This window comes from Aotus nancymaae, unplaced genomic scaffold (genome assembly GCF_030222135.1).
Source record: "Aotus nancymaae isolate 86718 unplaced genomic scaffold, 86718_ANA_hifiasm-v0.15.2.pri h1tg000016l, whole genome shotgun sequence".
NCBI classification, from domain to species: Eukaryota; Metazoa; Chordata; class Mammalia; order Primates; family Aotidae; genus Aotus; species Aotus nancymaae.
In genome coordinates this window covers 34,012,629-34,030,948 of record NW_026988428.1, presented here as the reverse complement: position 1 = coordinate 34,030,948, position 18,320 = coordinate 34,012,629, and the positions used below count along the sequence as shown (strand labels likewise).

Below are 18,320 nucleotides of genomic sequence, written 5' to 3'. Positions count from 1 at the left end.
GTCTTGAATGTCTGACCTCAGGTAATCTACCAGCCTCAGCCTCCCAAAGTGCTGGGATTACAGGTGTGAGCCACCATGCCTGGCCCAACCTTGTTATTAATGTTGGAGTGGTTTGGAGGTGAAGGATATTGAAAGTAATGCTGTGCTTCCCTGGGATATCATTAAAACCCATCTTACCTCAGAGCTGTGTTTCTCCTGAGAGCCACAGTCAGCATAAGGGATTGTCAGAGACAGTTCTCTTCCTATTTTTCTCTGAGGCCAAGTGACTTTGCACATTTACTTTTTTAGTACTTGAAAGAAATTAATGCAGAGTTTTGATACCCCCATGGAGCAAAAGGCTTCAAAAGGTGGTGGGGAGGAGGGTATTATTTAACCCAGTAGTTTAAATTAAAAGCTAGCAAAGATGGGACATTTTATGCATTTAAAATCAAAGAAAGCCTCTGCCCTGGCAAGGTGTATGCTCTGGTTCTAAATGATTGTGCTCCCAATAACAGCAGTGCAGGGACTTCACGCAAGACAGAGAAGGATGTATAGCTCCAATTAGACAGAAAGCTGAGCTCTCTGCAGGTTGTAACATGTAACACATATTCTTGGAATTGTGCTTGAACTTTACCTTAGATAGAAAGTAAATATCTGTATTAAGAATGCAGAACCTATTTCCTTTTGATTTTTCCTTTTTTTTTTTTTAAACGGGGTGTCTCTCTGTTGTCCAGGCTGGAGTGCAGTGGCTTGATCTCGGTTCACTGCAACCTCCGCCTCCCAGGTACAAGCGATTCTCCTGCCTCTGTCTCCCGTAGCTAGGATTACAGGCACACACTACCACACCCAGCTAATTTTTGTATTTTTAGTAGAGACGGGGTTTTGCCATGTTGGCCAGGCTGGTCTCGAACTCCTGACCTCAAATAAGCCACCTGCCTCAGTCTCCCAAAGTACAGGGATCACAGGTATGAGCCACTGTGCCCAGCTCCTTTTGGTTTTTCAAAAGAAGTTTATCAGCAGGCTTTCTCCCATTTTGAGTTCTGAAAATTCTAATTTTTGTAGTGTTTATCTTCTGAGGCAGCACCATTTAGAATAAGTCTGTGGAATTTTCTTTATTTTAATGATCAGCAAATGAGAAGTATGTTGAAACAAAATAAAAAATGTGGGCCAGGCGCGGTGGTTCACACCTGTAATCCCAGCACTTTGGGAGGCCGAGGCGGGCAGATCACTTGCAGTCAGGAGTTTGAGACCAGCCTGGCCAACATAGTGAAACCCCATCTCTACCAAAAACACAAATAATTAGGTGTGGTGGCAGACGCCTGTAATCCCAGCTATTCAGGAGGCTGAGACAGGAGAATTGTTTGAGCTTAGGAGGTAGGGGTTGCAGTGAGCCGAGATTGTACCACTGCACTCCAGCCTGGGCGACAGAGACTCTGTCTCAAAAAAATAAATAAATAAAAATTAAAAATGTAGAATGAGAGTATCCTGCCTGATATATCTTTTCCTCTTGACCAATGATCTTCATTTTCTTTCTTTTTGTGTGTATGTGTGAGACAGAGTCTTGCTCTGTCACCCAGGCTAAATCTGTGCCATCCACTTTTCTATAAGTCCTGGAAATACATGGATGAAAAGGCATGGTCTCTGCTCTCAGTGAGCTTACAGTGCAGTAGAGGGACAGTCACACAACAGTTTCACCAGGTACCTTGGGAACAGAGGAAAGATTACCTAAATTTATGTTGGGGAGGTACTCAAGACTTCATAGGGCTTACACTGAGTCTTTGAAGAAACTGGCATTTGCAAGACAACAGAAGGACCAAGGAGGCTGGCTTGATAGGGACCAGATCTAGGACAGGACTTCTGTGACTTACTAAGTACTTTGGATTTAATTTCAGAAGTGAGTGGGAATTCTGAAGAATTTTGACCAGGAGAGTAAAATAGGTTTATATTTTTGGATAATTACTTTGTATTTTGGGGATAATGGCAGCGTCATAGAGACTGGATTGGAAGATAATGAAGAACCAGTTAAAGAGGTGTAATGCAGTAGTCCAGGGGAAAGATGATGAAGACATGAACCAAAGCAGCAATAGCAGAGATAACATGAGATGGAGAAAGGAAACAGCAGATTCTGTGTCAGGACTTGGCAATTTGGAAGGACTTGTCATTGTCATCTCGGATGTGAGGGTTCCCCTCCAATAAGTGTTACAAAGCTTGCTGGTTAGGAAGTGATCTTTAGCAGAGAATGTTACCTATATAGAGTTACTTATTCTTCCCTGGGCACCTGTGAATATGTAGCACTTGATATTTATAATTTTTTTTTTTTTTTGAGATGGAGTCTCACTCTGTTTGCCCAGGCTGGAGTACACTGGCACGATCTTGGCTCACTGCAACCTCTGCCTCCCAGGTTCAAGCAATTCTCTGCCTCAGCCTCCCAAGTAGCTGGGATTACAGGCGCCTGCCACCACAACTGGTTAATTTTTTGTATTTTTAGTATAGGCGGGGTTTCACCATCTTGGCCAGGCTGGTCTGGAACCCCTGACCTCGTGATCCACCCGCCTCAGCCGCCCAAAGTGCTGGAATTACAGATGTGAGCCACTGCACCCGGCCGGTAATTTTTAAAAAATTCTAAGGAAGATAAAAATAAAATTGAACCTGTATTTTATTTATAAAAAAGATTTGCAAGTTGAACCTTGCATCACAATTTCCCATCGTTTCTGCAAAACTTATTGTTGGGTTTCGTTTTCCAAACAGATTCTCCGAGCCCAAAGCCGAAGTACAAATGGAAGGAAGATCTCTGAAAACAGCTATTCTCTGGATGACCTGGAAATAGGTCCAGGTAAGCAGAGAGTTCCATGTGTATGAGGTCCTATAGAAAGTACTCAGTATAGCAACATCTTTTGGACTCAAAGCCAATGCTTTTAAAGGAAGAGTGGCACAAATTAAAAGGAAGTCTCCCTATTAGATGTAAGCCTTTCTCAATTCTCATTGCATTCAATAAATAGCTTTTGTTGTTGTTGTTGTTGTTGTTGTTGTTTTTGAGACAGAGTGTCACTCTTGTTGCCCAGGATGGAGTGCAATGGTGCGATCTCAGCTCACGGCAACCTCTGTCTCCCAGGTTCAAGTGATTCTTGTGCCTCAGCCTTCCGAGTAGATGGAATTACAGGCATGCACCACCATACCCAACTAATTTTGTATTTTTAGTAGAGATGGGACAGGGTTTCTCCATGTTGGCTAGGCTGGTATCGAACCCCCGACCTCAGGTGATCCACCTACCTCGGCCTCCCAAAGTGCTGGGATTACAGGCGTGAGCCACCATGCCACTTTTTTTGTATTTTTAATCCACCCTTGTTAGTGGTAACCTATGGTAACCAAAGGGTACTTTGAGGGGCTGTAAGGAAAGTGCTACAATCAGTTTCAGCTCCAGTCATCTGGGGTTTGAGGGCTTCGATAGATGGGCTGTGTCCCCTATCAAGTTTTGTTACCCTGTATTACCAGTGATAACACTTTGTGAGTGGAATTATTATGTTTTAAAGGGGACATATACAGGCACTTCACAAAATAAAAAATTTATAAAAACAGGAAAATCATCAGCTACCTAATAATCAAAGAAATGCAAATTAAAAGGCATTGTGATCTCTTCTTTTTCATGTTAAATTACCCAAAATTTTAAAATATGGGGCCAGGCATGGTGGCTCAGACCTGTAATTTCAGCACTTGGGGAGGCTAAGACAGGAGGACCACTTAAACCCAGGAGTTTGCAACCAGCCTGGGCAGCATAGTGAGACCTGTCTCTACTGAAAAAAAAAAAAAAAGAAAAAAGCCCAGCATGGTGGTGCGTCCTTGAACTCACTGCTACTTGGGAAGCTGAGGTGTGTGGATGACTTGAGCCCAAGACTTCAAAGCTGCAGTGAACTATAATCGTGCCACTGCCCTGTACGCTCTAGCCTGGTGACAGAGTAAGACCCTGGCTCAAAAAAAAAAAAAAAAGTGAATGAATATTACTTTAGAAATGACAATTATATTCCTGATTTTCTTCTTTGTGCTTTTATTAGAAGAAATTGGCCATTAGATAACAACCTAAAATTTAGAATCTTGAAATTATTTGAATCACTTTTATCTTCTAATAAAACATGTTGGCTAGTCATGGTGGTTTACACCTATAATCCCAGCACTCTGGGAGGCTGAGGCGGGAGCATCTCTTGAGCCCAGGAGTTCGAGGCTGCAGTGAGCTATGATCGTGCCACTGCACTTCAGCCTGGGTGATAGAATGAGACCCCATCTCAGAAATAAAATAAAACATGTTATTTGGGTGCTTCCAGGTCAGTTGTCGTCTTCTACATTCAACTTGGAGAAAAATGAGAGTAGGCGAAATCTGGAACTTCCACGCCTCTCGGAAACCTCTATAAAGGATCGAATGGCCAAGTACCAGGCAGCTGTGTCCAAACAAAGCAGCTCAACCAACTATACAGTATGTGTTCTGCATCATTCATTCATTCATTCACTCATTCCCATCCAGCAGATGGTCACTGAGTACTAGAACTAGGAAATGTGACCAGACCCTTACATCTGAGTCCTGGTCCCCTAGCTGTTTTCTTTCACATGAACCCTATCCTCGCTGGATTTGCTATTCTTACTGTGGTCTAATCCTGACTTTGCTTTCTTAGTCCTCGTTCCCAGCGTACTCGCTTTTTTTGTGATGTTACCAGTTAGTAATATCACTGAGAGTTTCTCTGGCTCTTTTACTTAATGTTTGTGTTGTTGTTAAATAAGTAGTATTTTATTAGTTTTAATAGAATTCTTATTTTATCTTGGTTTTTGAGAGAAGAAGGAAGAAGACTGGAGAGTTTATTTTGGTTTTTGAGGGAAGAACGAAGAAGACTAGAGAGAAATATCAGTTATGTTTATTAATGAGTGTTTTTTAAAATAATTTTTTACTGAGATATAACTCACATAATGTAAAATCACCATGTTAAAGTACACAATTTTGTGATTTTTAGCATATTCACAAGGTTGTCAAACCATTACCACTGTTTAATTCCAGAACCTTTCCATCACCCTGAAAAGAAACCCCATACCTTTGCAGTCACTCCCAACTCCCCCTCCTCTCATCCCCTGGCAACCACTGATCTACTTCCTGTCTTTATGTATCTGCCTATTTTGGAAATTTCATATGAAGTAGTCATACAATAGATGGTCTACTTAATCTTTAATCCGTAAGATGTACTGTTTTCCTAAAGAAGTAGAATAGTAGATAAGAAAAAGGGAGAAATCACAAGAAGGTGATGTGCTCAGTAAGCATGAAAATTCTGATATTCAAAATACAATGGTGGGTCTTTCCATTTTACATTGTCCTGTGCTTAACTGGCAAGCACTATGGAACTGCTTAATTGAAGTTACCTTTTAGCTAGGCGTGGTGGCTCACATACTTTGGGAGTCTGAGGCAGGCGGATCATTTGAGGTCAGGAGTTTGGAACCAGCCTGGCCAACATGGTGAAACCCTGTCTCTACTAAAAATACAAAAAAACTTAGCTGGGCACAGTGGCACACACCTGTAATCCCAGCTACTAGGAGGCTGAGGCAAAAGAATCGCTTGAACCCAGGAGATGAAAGTTACAGTGAGCTGAGGTAGAGCTACTGTACTCCAGTCTGGGTGACAGGGTGAGACTCCATCTCAAAAAAAAAAAAAAAAAAAAAAAAAAGAAGTTACCTTTTAAGTGCTATTTATTCATATATATACACACATAGATACAAATGTACACACATATATTTTTGTGTCCTTCAAGCATTTGCCCTAAGATTTCAAATTACAAACCACTAATCTCTTGATGTCCTAATTGTTTAACAAAATCAAAAGAACAGTATTGAATTGTATTTGTTCCTAGGCAGATCAAAATTGGTGCATATTAGAAACTATGATGTGTATTCTGGGAGTTAAGCCTTCTCTTCCCCACATTATTAAGTATACATTCTCCAATACTATTTGGTGGACTAATTCTCTGGGCAATGAATAATTTCATCTTGGTTTTTAAGCCGTAACGTTAACAACTTTGTGTTTTAAGAAGAGATGATGTGTGTAAATCAGTTAGCAAAGTGGAGTATCACGGGCTGATCATGCACTGCGAATGTGAAAAGTGAGCAAATTTAGACTTCTCTTAGAAGGCAGGGCAGGAGAGACAGCAAATTGGGATCTCTGAAGCTGAACTTCCTCTTGTTACCAGATTGTGCTACTCCTCAGTGCCCTCCTGCTGCAAACATTCCACGAGGTGACTCCCTATGTGGGGAAACCTGTTGAGTGACTTTTTTTTTTTTTTTTAACTCCTAACCATTTCTGCATTACAGTTCTCCTGCTCTGGAGACTTTAAGAGTTGAAAAGTCTTCAGGAATTCTTGTAAAAAGTACATTTTACCTCATCTGCAAAGAATTTCCCAGGCCCCTTACAGAATATGGTTGTAACAAGGCACATACTTTCTGGCAGCAGTTCTGGAGGTGGGGCTTGGAGATGGAAGGAGTTGCTGGGCTGCAGTGTTGTTCTGCCGTGCTAGCTGCCAGCTCCTGTCACAGATGCAGCCCCAGAGCTGTGGGCCATAATCTGGAATACCATCCTTAGGTGACTCAGTCATACTCACATTCCCTTCATCGGCCCGCTCCTGTCACAGATGCAGCCCCAGAGCTGTGGGCCATAATCTGGAATACCATCCTTAGGTGACTCAGTCATACTCACATTCCCTTCATCGGCCCTGTGGCCATAAATTGTTTCCTCCCATGCCTAAAGAATCACAGAGAACAGAAATGTACTAGATTACTACATTACTGGCAGACTAATGTTAGGAAATGTCCATAGTCATCAACCTCTATGTTGATTTTATTATTTTATTTCATTTCATTTTACTTCATTTATTTTGAGATGAAGTTTCGCTCTTATTGCCCAGGCTAGAGTGCAACAGCACTATCTCGGCTCACTGCAACCTCTGCTCCCGGATTCAAGCGATTCTCCTGCCTTAGCCTCCCGAGTAGCTGGGATTACAGGTGTGCACCACTGCGCCCAGCTAATTTTTTGTATTTTTAGTAGAGACAGGGTTTCACCATGTTGGCCAGGCTGGTCTTGAACTCCTGACCTCAGGTGATCCACCCACTTCACCTCCCAAAGTACTGGGATTACAGGCATGAGCCACCGCACCCAGTCACTATGTTGATTTTAGATGTAATAGATGAGTTAGTTGTAATATTCTGCTCCAGTCCTTTGCAAGGAAAAACTGCAATTATGCTCATTCCTTATGACAATAAAATGCATGCACTTTTATGTTGAGGCTCTGTTATAAGAAGTAAAATAAGTTATATCTTTAGTACAATATATGAATTGTATGTGAAAAACATGTTTTTGAAAGTCCCACAAAAAAGGTTGCTTTATGGTATCATTAAATATAATTTCAGTTTTTATATGTATACATCAACCCTGTCTTTCTTTCCAGGCCGGGCATTTATATATATATGGTCAGTATATTTTCTATTATTGGCACTTGGCATATCCTTTTGTCTGCTCCAGAATGTTCTTTTCTGATAAAACTCACAAGCTTTGCATTACCACAAGCCCTGCTGCTAGAAGAGTGAATCACAAGAATGTTGTATGCTTGGGTGTTCTGTGTGTCTGTGTTGATGTGTCTGTATTCTAATGAGCAATCCAGTTTTAGTCTAGCATACAAATATTTAACTCTGAGGTATGTGTCCACAAAGCTGCTTTTGTCATTTCACAAGTCAATGGGTTTTGCTTGTGAGAGTTAGGGGGTTGATTTGACCTGAGGCTTCTTAGAATAATTTTTTTTTTAACATTCCAAGTTTATCTAATAGATGTGCTATGAAGAGAATAGAATGATGAGACTTTAAGAAAATTTTTACAGTTATTTTTATTTTGTAGAATGAGTTAAAAGCCAGTGGTGGCGAAATCAAAATTCATAAAACGGAGCAAAAGGAGAATGTGCCCCCAAGTCCTGAGGCCTGCATCACCCATCAGGAAGGAGAAAAGGTAGGTTGAAAAGTCTGACGTCCAGTTGCCAAGGAAGCATGTGTTCTAAATTAAATGCTTAAAATTAGTAACAACTGTAACTCTAGGCTGTAGAGTGTCTGGGAATTTGGTAACAGCTGCCAGGACAGATTGTCATTTTTGCAGGTCACATAATTTTGGTTGAGGAGCTCTGCAACTTATAGCTGACCAAATAATGAGCCTTCACTGGAAAATTATTTTGCTCAGCAGATGCTCAGAAGGCATAGAGCTGAAGTGATTTTTAAAAATCTATTTAGAGGCTGAGCACGGTGGCTCATGCCTATAATCCCAGCACTTTGGGAGGCCGAGCCAGGTGGATCACCTGAGGTCAGGAATTCGAGACCAGCTTGGCCCACATGGTGAAACCGTCTCTACTAAAAATATAAAAATTAGCCAGATGTGGTGGTGCACGCATGTAATCCCAGCTACTTGGGGGGCTGAGGCAGGAAAATCACTTGAACCAGGGAGGTGGAGGTTGCAGAGACTGAGATTGCACCACTGCACTCCAGCCTGAGCAGCAGAGTGAGATTCTGTCTCAAAAATAAATAAATAAATAAAATAAAATAAAATAAAAATCTATTTGGGAGAGCATGGATTCAGGGCAATGTGAGTCTATGCTCCTGGGAAAAATAATTTATAAAAATAAAATAAAAATCTATTTGATTAGAGATTATCTTCAGATACTCATATATTCTTATGTATAAATTCACATTTTATGCAAGAAAATCTTATTCTCTCACTGATATTATTTTGAAAGGCAGTCACTATGTTAAGTAAGCATAGGAAATAAGCTGAAAAACTTATTGACAAATCATTCCACGTGGTCTTTATGTGCAAGGAAACAGAGTACAGGAGAGATGAATAATAGGTGGGCTATCATAAAAAAGTATGACAGGTCCTGTGAGGCTGTGAGAGGGGTATACAGGACCGCAGAAGCTCAGAGTAAAGACATTTAACCTGACTTCCTCTAGAAGCTAATGTCTGAGCCAAGTCTTGAAGAATGTGTGGAAGTAGGCCAAGTGAATAAGGGGAAGGTTGAGTTAGAGATAGAAGAGTATTCCAGGCAGATACAACAGAGGTTTAGAAACTGGAGATGACAGCTTACTGAGGAATTACAGGGATTTTTTGTTTGTTTGTTTGGAGATGGAGTCTTGCTCTGTTGCCCAGGCTGGAGTGCAGTGGTGCGATCTTGGCTCAATGCAACCTCTGCCTCCCAGGTTCAAGCGATTCACGTGCCTCAGCCTCCCAAGTAGCTGGGATTACAGTTGCACACCACCACACCTGGCTAATTTTTTGTATTTTTAGTAAGGATAGGGTTTCACCATGTTGGCCAGGCTGGTCTTGAACTCCTAATCTCCAGTGATCCACCCGCCTCAGCCTCCCAAAGTGTGGGATTATGGGCGTGAGCCGCCTTGCCCAGCCAGAATTATAGGTTTGCTGACTTGGCTGGAGCATGAGGACACATAGGCAGCGGTGAGAGATAGACAGAAGGAGAGGGCCAGGGTAAGATCTGGAAAATCTTTATATGCCACCCTGAAGGGTTTGGATATAGTTGTGAAGCAGGAGAAAGTCACTGAAAGATTTTAAGCAAATCATATTTCTGTGTTATGTATTAATCATTAGATGAATGGCTTAATTGAAATAAGTAACAATATTTGTGTCAGGGGAATTTATCATGTTCTCTACCATTGCCCATTGTCCAGTCCTTTTAGTCTTTCAGTCAATATGATAATCAAATGTTAAATGAGATGAGGAGAAAGGGTTTTCAAGTCTATTACAGTGATTTAATCTTAGGAGAAAAGCCATTGCTTCTTTTACACATATTGACACCATAACACTATTCTTCCAAAAGATATGGAGATCATTATAATGGGTTAAGAGCAACAGTTCTCAAGCTTAGTTGGAATTTGTTTTTTTTTTTTTAATTTTTGTTATTATTTTTGAGACAAAGTTCTGCTCTTGTCACCCAGACTGGAGTGCAATGGTGCAATCTTGGCTCACTGCAACCTCCACCTCCCAGGTTCAAGCGATTCTCCTGCCTCAGCCTCCCGAGTAGCTGGGATTACAGGCGCCCACCACCACACCCAGCTAATTTTTGTATTTTTAGTAGTGATGGGGTTTCACCATGTTGGCCAGGTTGGTCTTGAACTCCTGACCTTGTGATCTGACTGCCTTGGCCTCCCAAAGTGCTGGGATTACAGGCGTGAGCCACCGCGACCGGCTTGTATTTATTATTATTATTATTTTTTAAGAGACAAGGTCTTGCTCTGTTGAGGCTGGAGTGCAGTAGTGTGATCATAGCTCACTGTAGCCTCCAACTCCTGGGCTCAAGTGATCTTTCTGCCTCAGCCTCCCAAGTGGCTGGGACTAGAGGTGTGTGCCACCATGCTGGGCTAATTTATTTTTATCTTAATTTTTTGTAGAGACAAGGTCTTGCTAAAATTCTCAGAATGGTCTCAAACTCCTGGCTTCAAGCGATCCCCCCAGCCTCAGTCTCCCAAAGTGCTGGAAGTACCCACATGAACCACTGCACCCTGTCTCAAACTTAATTTGACTACAACAGACTTTACAAAGTAGGATGGTGTATTGTCAGAATTCTAGCAGGAACTCATGAGATATGCCACACACTTGGATCAAACTAGGCCCACAGAAAAATGGTCTGAGACTGATGGCTACAAAATTTGATTCAAAGACCAGAACAGAAAAAAAATTAGAATAATTTATTTTATACATCACAACATATGTTGGAATAAAAAGACAAAATATTTGGCTGTCGTGTGTTACATGGTCATATAATCACCCATAAATTGCATACATCCTTGCAACAGTGGACTCAGGCATTAGCCTATGGGGCACATGTCATGTATTAAGTGAGTTATTTTGTTAAACTGTCTTGTTTTCTCATGTTTTAAATGGGAGATTATTTCTTAAGAATAACTGGCTAGGCTGGGCCCGATGGTTCACGCCAGTAATCCCAGCACTTTGGGAGGCCGAGGCAGGTGGATCACCTGAGGTCAGGAGTTCTGGACCAGGCTGACCAGCGTGGTGAAACCCTGTCTCTATAAAAATACAAAATTAGCCGGGTGTGGTGGCACATGCCTGAAATCCCAGCTGTTTGGGGGTCTGAGGCAGGAGAATCGCTTGAACCCAGGAGGCAGATGTTGCCGAGATCGCGCCAAAAAAAAAAAAAGAAAAGAAAAAGAATAACTGCGCTAACGCCCTTTTCAGCCTTAGCCCACCTGCAGCAGGTGGGGGTAAAAAAAAAAGAGAGAGAATAATTGACTAAATATGTGTGGAATTTTTCTTATATACTATAAAAAAGAAAAAGAGAGAGAGAGAAAAGAAAAGGAAAGAAATTTTAAGAGAAAAATATTCCCAGCATTGAAGTATCCCCATTTTTATCCCAGGAGCATAGTTTGGGAAACAGTCATTTGGGAAATAATGCTTGAATTGTTCCTATGTCTAAATTCATGTTTCCTTCTTCATTGTCTTCATGCTGATTTGAAACTGGAACTCTGAACTGAACTGGAAGATTAGAACATTTTAATTATAGTCTAAAAGGACATTAGTGCAGCTGAATCATGAAGTGGGTGGGGAAGAAAGATAAGACAATACATACCTTTAAGCGCATGCTGCAGGTTTATAAACCCTTGGCTGCCTTAAAATTCGCAATATTTTACAGAGCCTTAGCTATCCTTTTGGCTATTTGCCTTGCTTTTGTTAACCAATACGTAAGTGTTATTTGAACTTCGGCTTGTTAAAGAAAAGGATATTGGCCTGATGCGGTGGCTCACGCCTGTAATCCTAGCATTTTGGGAGGCCAAGGTGGGTGGATCACCTGAGGTCAGAAGTTGGAGACCATCCTGGCCAACATGGTGAAACCCCATCCCTACTAAAGATACAAAAATTAGCCAGGTGTGGTGGTGGGCATCTATAAGCCCAGCTACTCAGGAGGCTGAGGCAGGAGAATTGCTTGAACCTGGGAGGCAGAGGTTGCAGTGAGCCAAGATCACTGCACTCCAGCTTCAACAACAGAGCAAAACTTAATCTCCAGGAAAAAAAAAAGGACATTAATGCTAGAGGAAACTTGCGAAATGCTTGAAATGGAATATTTTGTCAAGGTATTGTTCTTCCCTTTCTCCTCTTGTGAATGAATTTGTGCTTTAATGAAATGTTTGAGCAAAATTTCTTATGTTCCCACCTGGCTGTTCCCACCTGGCTCTTCCTACAGTGAAGTCATCTGTTTGGCCATGTGGATGATGTCATGATTAACACTAAGTTTACCTCACAGGGCCAGGCGCAGTGGCTCACACCTGTAATCCCAGCACTTTGGGAGGCCGAGGCGGGTGGACCACCTAGGTCAGGAGTTCCAGACCAGCCTGGCCAACATGGTGGAACTCCGTCTCTACTAAAAATACAAAAATTAGCCAGGTGTGGTGGTGGGCACCTGTAATCCCAGCTACTTGGGTGGCTGAATCAGGAGAATCGCTTGAACCTGGGAGGCGGGGGTTGCAGTGAGCTGAGATCGCACCACTGCACTCCAACCTGGGTGACAAAGCAAGACTCCATCTCAAAAAAAAAAAAAAAAAAAAAAAGCAAAGTTTAACACACAGATTCAAGGTGACCAAATTAGAGGTGAGAGAAGAACATCCTGGGATGGATATACCTACTAATTCTCAAAAACTGAAGAGCTTTTTGTAGACATGCACAACTTTCAGAAAATTTATTTCATATTAGATAAAATAGTGCATTTGTAAGGTGATCAGTTGAATACATGGCACATAGTAAACACCCAATAAATACCAACTGTAATCATACTGGTTTGTTTTATGCCATGTCAGAATTCCTGTAATGAAGAGAGTGGTAGAAAAAAGGACTGTGCTGAAATTCAGGTGCAGTCAGCCAGCAACTTAATCTTCATTGTAAATCTATTCAGTTTGTTAGACATCCTGATATAAATACTCAGCATTGCCCATAAAATCCATGGCATCTGAATGAAAGGAAATTATGTGAAGAGTACACATTGGGTCACCTGTTGATTCTTCATGATTTTGGATGTGGAGTATGACACCAGGAAGGCGTGAGGGCCAGTGGAAAGGAAGGAGAGCTCTAACAGAGAGTTATTTTATTTAAATTTGATGGCTTTTGGGAAAAAGATATATACACCTATACATAAGATCTGCCATCTCATTAAACATTGCCATTTTGAGACTGGGATTAATAGGGAAACTATCCTTGAAGATAATACTGAGGTTAGTTATAGGTAAATTTGTTTTATAACTATGAAAAGGTCTTCTATATGGGCAAGCTCGTTTCAGCAGGATGTATTTGGTTGGGAAATAAGAACTAGGAAAATTAAAAAATAAGAATAGTTCATATATTTAAATATTTTATCTTTCCTTGGAGTGAGTTATGGTTGTATGGTGAGGAGCTTTGTTCTCCTTGATAGAGGGCTTTGTTTTGCTTTGTTTTTGGAGAGCGGAAAAATATGGTTTAGAAGTTCTTTTATAAAGGGAGATGATGCACACTTTTGGCAGTTGAATGCAGTCTGTTTCTCACGTTACTCTGTAATTGAGAGGCATGTTAATATCCTCATAAAAGACATTTTGCTGCCTCTTGTTTAAATGCTCAGCTGTTCTGGTGCCCGTTATTTCCCCCAGGCAGCCAGTGACTGACTAGAGTCAGCAGGTTTTTATTGCATTAACAGCAGTTTGCTCTTTTATTTTTAATATGACTCTTAATCCCCCCACCCCACCTCACTCCCCCTCCTTTTTTTTTTTTGTAGATTTCTGCAACTGAGAATAGCCTGGCAGTCCGTTCCACCCCTGCTGAAGATGACTCCCGTAAGCATTCTTTCTTAGATCTGGAGGTTGAGGTTCTTTTTATCTATCTGTATTTGGTTCTGGGGTGTTCCCATTACCGTCAGTGCTGAGAAAATAACACACTAAGTCCTCCACTTGCATTTAAGGGCTGATGCTTGAATATCCTTTACATACTTTATGGCTTAGGGAGAAGTTAAATTCAATTAAATATTGTTAACTTGGGACAAACTGAATACTTTTAATGCTTTTCTCATTGAAATTATCCTACCTTTTGCACCAAACCCTTTCAGAGTTAAAGCTGTATAAACTAATTTTGAAGTTTCATTTCATTTTATTTATTTATTTTTGAGATGGAGTCTCTGTCACCTAGGCTGGAGGGCAGTGGCACGATCACAGCTCACTCCAACCTCTGCCTTCTGGGTTCAAGTGATTCTCCTGCCTCAGCTTCCTGAGTAGTTGAGATAGCAGGCGTGTGCCACCGTGCCCAGCTAATTTTGTATTTTTAGCAGAGGCAGGGTTTCACCGTGTTGGTTAGGCTAGTCTCGAACTCCTGACCTCATGATCCACCCACCTCAGCCTCCCAAAGTGCTGGGATTATAGGCGTAAGCCACCGTGCCCAGCCTGAAGTTTCATTTTAACAGAAGTTTGGCCAATAAGGATTTTATTCATTTAGAATTTTATTCATAAATACCTATTCTTTAATGAATAAGTATATGAGTAATCTGTTAAGGATATATATTTTCCCTGTTTATCTAAATATATACTATAGTCCACTTCCTAGCCAGGTTCTAGGGATTTTCCTGCTGACAGTGAATTTTGTCACCTTTCATCCTATTTTGGAGTCATTTTGAGCCTCCCTTTTCCCAAAGACAAAAATGTTTGTGTTTTTTTTTTTTACTTGACTATGTCCACTTCTGACTCTGATTTTCAGTATATCTTTTTATTTTTATTTTTTAGAGACAGGATGTCTCATTCTGTTGGCCAGGCTGGAGTGTAGTGGTACGATCATAGCTCACTGCAGCCTCAAACTCCTGGGCTCAAGCAGTCCTCCCACCTCAGCCTCCCAAATATCTAGGACTACAAGCACATACCACCACCCAGCTAACTTTTTAATATTTTTGTAGAGACAAGGCCTCACTATGTTGCTTAGGCTGATCTCCAACTCCTGGCCTCAAGCAATCCTCTCACCTCACCCTCAAAGTGTTGAGATTACGGATGTGAGCCACTGTGCTCAGCCCATTTAAAAATATATGTGACTGGGCTGGGCGCGGTGGCTCACACCTATAATCCCAGCACTTTGGGAGGCGGGTGAATCACGAGGTCAGGAGTTTTAAGACGTGTGTGTGTGTGTGTGTGTGTGTGTTTGCTAGGCACTATGGCTCATGCCTGTAATCCCAGTACTTTGGGAGGCTGAGGCAAGCGGTTCACTTGAGCTCAGGAGTTGAAAACCAGCTTGGGCAATATGGTGAAAACCTATCTCTACCAAAAGTACAAAAACTTAGCTGGGCGTGGTGACGTGCATCTGTGGTCCCAACTACTTGGGAGGCTGAGGCAGGAGGATCACTTGAGCCCAGGAGGCAGAGGTTTCAGTGAGCTCAGATCATGCCACTGCATTCCAGCCTGGGTGACAGAGTGAGACTTCATCTGGAAAAAAAAATATATATATATATATATATATGGTGTATATATATATATATGGATATGGATTTCTTATAGGTCACAAGACAAAAAAGAAAAGTATAAATATGTGGATTTTTAGCTTCTCCCCAGGCTAATTAGTTTACTGGACACGGAAAACCCCACAATTATAATAGAAGTATGAGTTAAACAGATTTCTAGTAACATTTCAGAGAAAAACTCCTTCTGCCTGAATCCAGAAACATTCCTTTTTTGCAATTTTTTTTCTTGGACTAGAAATGTTTCTGAGTTTTGACTAGGTTTATGAAACATTTTTTTGAAAAATAAGCCTTAATATTTTAGTACTTTGTTGACTCACCTCTTCATTTTGGCAGGAAAGTAACTCATGCAGTTGGCACTTCAATGATTATGAAAAAAACTTCATGGAGCCCTTTTCCATAATCTTCATCCATGGACATCTGCTATAGAGCTGACCAAAAACAGTGTCAGGTTACATGCATACACAAATGTGTGCACGCGTGCACACATGCATGCACACACACACACTCCCCATACAAAATTTCTGCCCTCAAATTTCCCCTTTTCCAACTTCAGTTTAAACACTTCAGAAGAAGTTATTAGGAATGTTAATGTCCAAAAAGACATCCAAGTCTATAAACGGCCTTTAAAAATGACAAATGGTACAAGGAAGAAAGTTCTTTATGCAGAGTGGTTTGGATTTCTGCTCCATGTGGCAGGGGGTAAGAAAGCCTCCTCACTGAGAACCTGATTTGTGAGAGGACCAGAGAAAACCTGAGCTGTAGTTGTTAGTGTTCGAATATTCTTCAACAGAAAAGCAGTGTTTTCCCTGGTGTTGGAAGGATCTGTCATCAGTGAAAGTGCCCAAACTTTGCTTTTTAGAAGAATACTTTCCAAGACTTCCCTTGGAACACTTTCCAAGACTTCCATGAAAATATATATAAAATGTCTTCCTTTTGTAACTCAAGCAGGTAACTTCCAGGTTAAGAGTGAGGTTCAACAGCCTGTCCATCCCAAGCCACTAAGTCCAGATGCCAGAGCCTCCAGTCTTTCTGAAAGTTCTCCTCCCAAAGCAGTGAAGGTATGATGGCAGTTTCTCTCTGAGCCTTTGGACGTTGAACTACTGGTAGAGTTAATTGCACCTTTTATGATGATGATGTTGATTATAAGCTGGTTTTGCTTTCCTGGGGATGATAATGCCACAGAAGAGCACACTGAAGCCAATCACTTTCCCTGGAAATCTTGTTGCCTCTGCTCGGGTATTTGGCCCAGGAGCGAGAAGGCTCACTAATGACTCTCAGTTTGAAATCTGGAAAACTCATGAATGTTTTAAGAAAGCCTTAAGTTAAACAAAATAATGTGTTTTTTTAATTTTAATTTCTAATTTTTTAAAAAAATTTATTGAGACAGAGTCTCACTCTGTCACCCAGGCTGGAGTGCAGTAGCACAATCTTAGCTCACTGCAACCTCCACCTCCCAGATTCAAGCAATTCTCCTGCTTCAGCCTCCCAAGTAGCTGGCATTACAGACAGGCACCACCACACCTGGCTAATTTTTAACATATTTTTTAGTAGAGACAGGGTCTTATTATATTGGCCAGGCTGGTCTTGAACTCCTCCCGCCTCAGCCTTCCAAAGTGCTGGGATTACAGGTGTGAGCCACCACACCCACACCCAGCCTTTTTTTTTTTTTTTTTTTTTGAGACAGGATATTGCTCTATTGCCCAGGCTGGAGTATGGTGGTATGATGGTATGATCATGGCTCACTGCAGCCTCGACCTCACAGGCTCATGCAATCTTCCTGTCTCAGCCTCCTGAGTAGCTAGGACTATCAGCACATGCTACCATGTGTGGCTTTTTTTTTTTATTTTTTTGGTAGAGATGTGGTTTTGCCATGTTTCCCAGGCTGGTCTCAAACTCCAGGGCTTGCGTGATCTGCCTGCCTTGGCCTCCCAAAGTGCTGGGATGGAGTTATAGGCATGAGCCATTGTGCCCAGCCAGGAAAAATGTATTTAACTAAAATCAGCATATTGGACGAGTTATGCAATTTCACTTTAAAGATAGTAGCTTCCTGGTCTGTGGAGCTTGACTTTAACCTGATTGGTGATTAGTTTTTTTGTTTTTTTTTTTTGAGACAGGATCTCACTTTCTCAGGCTGGAGTGCAGTGGTGTGATCACAGCTCACTGCACCCTCTATCTCCTGGGCTCAAGCCATCTTCCCAAGTAGCTGGGACTACAGACACATGCCACTACACCCAGCTAATATTTTTTTTACATTTTTGTAGGGATGGGGTCTCACTATGTTACCCAAGCTGATTTCGAACTCCTGGTCTCAAGTAATCCTACCACCTTGGCCTCCCAAAATGCTAAGATTACAGGCATGAGCCACCAAACCCACCTGGCCCTGTTCTCCCTTTTTTTTTAATGACGCGGTGTTTACAACAATGTCATTAACATTTTTTTTTTTTTTTTGAGACAGAGTTTTGCTGTTGTTACCCAGACTGGAGTGCAATGGCACGATCTCGGCTCACCGCAACCTCCGCCTCCTGGGTTCAAGCAATTCTCCTGCCTCAACCTCCTGAGTAGCTGGGACTACAGGCGCGTGCCACCATGCCCAGCTAATTTTTGTATTTTTAGTAGAGACGGGGTTTCATCTTGTTGACCAGGATGGTCTTGATCTCTTGACCTCATGATCCACCCGCCTTGGTCTCCCAAAGTGCTGGGATTATAGGCGTGAGCCACCGCGCTCGGCCCGTCATTAACATTTTTAGCAAAAGAATGTGTCCACTGGAATGGGGGCTAGCCAGCCGATTTTCTTTTTTTTTTTAA

At 41.6% G+C, this 18,320-nt stretch overlaps 1 protein-coding gene across 3 annotated transcripts in view; it reads left to right on the top strand.

Annotated features, from left to right (window-relative positions):
- Window positions 1–18,320, top strand: part of LIMA1 (LIM domain and actin binding 1) — a 108,513-nt gene that overhangs the window by 74,846 nt on the left and 15,347 nt on the right. For 2 of the 3 annotated variants that reach the window (XM_012441368.3, XM_012441369.3), the window contains 5 exons: window positions 2,728–2,812; window positions 4,296–4,444; window positions 7,889–7,996; window positions 13,800–13,857; window positions 16,461–16,573. In XM_012441368.3, the coding sequence (XP_012296791.2) occupies window positions 2,728–2,812; window positions 4,296–4,444; window positions 7,889–7,996; window positions 13,800–13,857; window positions 16,461–16,573 (513 nt within the window). The remainder of the gene's footprint in view (window positions 1–2,727; window positions 2,813–4,295; window positions 4,445–7,888; window positions 7,997–13,799; window positions 13,858–16,460; window positions 16,574–18,320) is intronic. The other variant, XM_012441372.3, reaches the window with a different exon arrangement.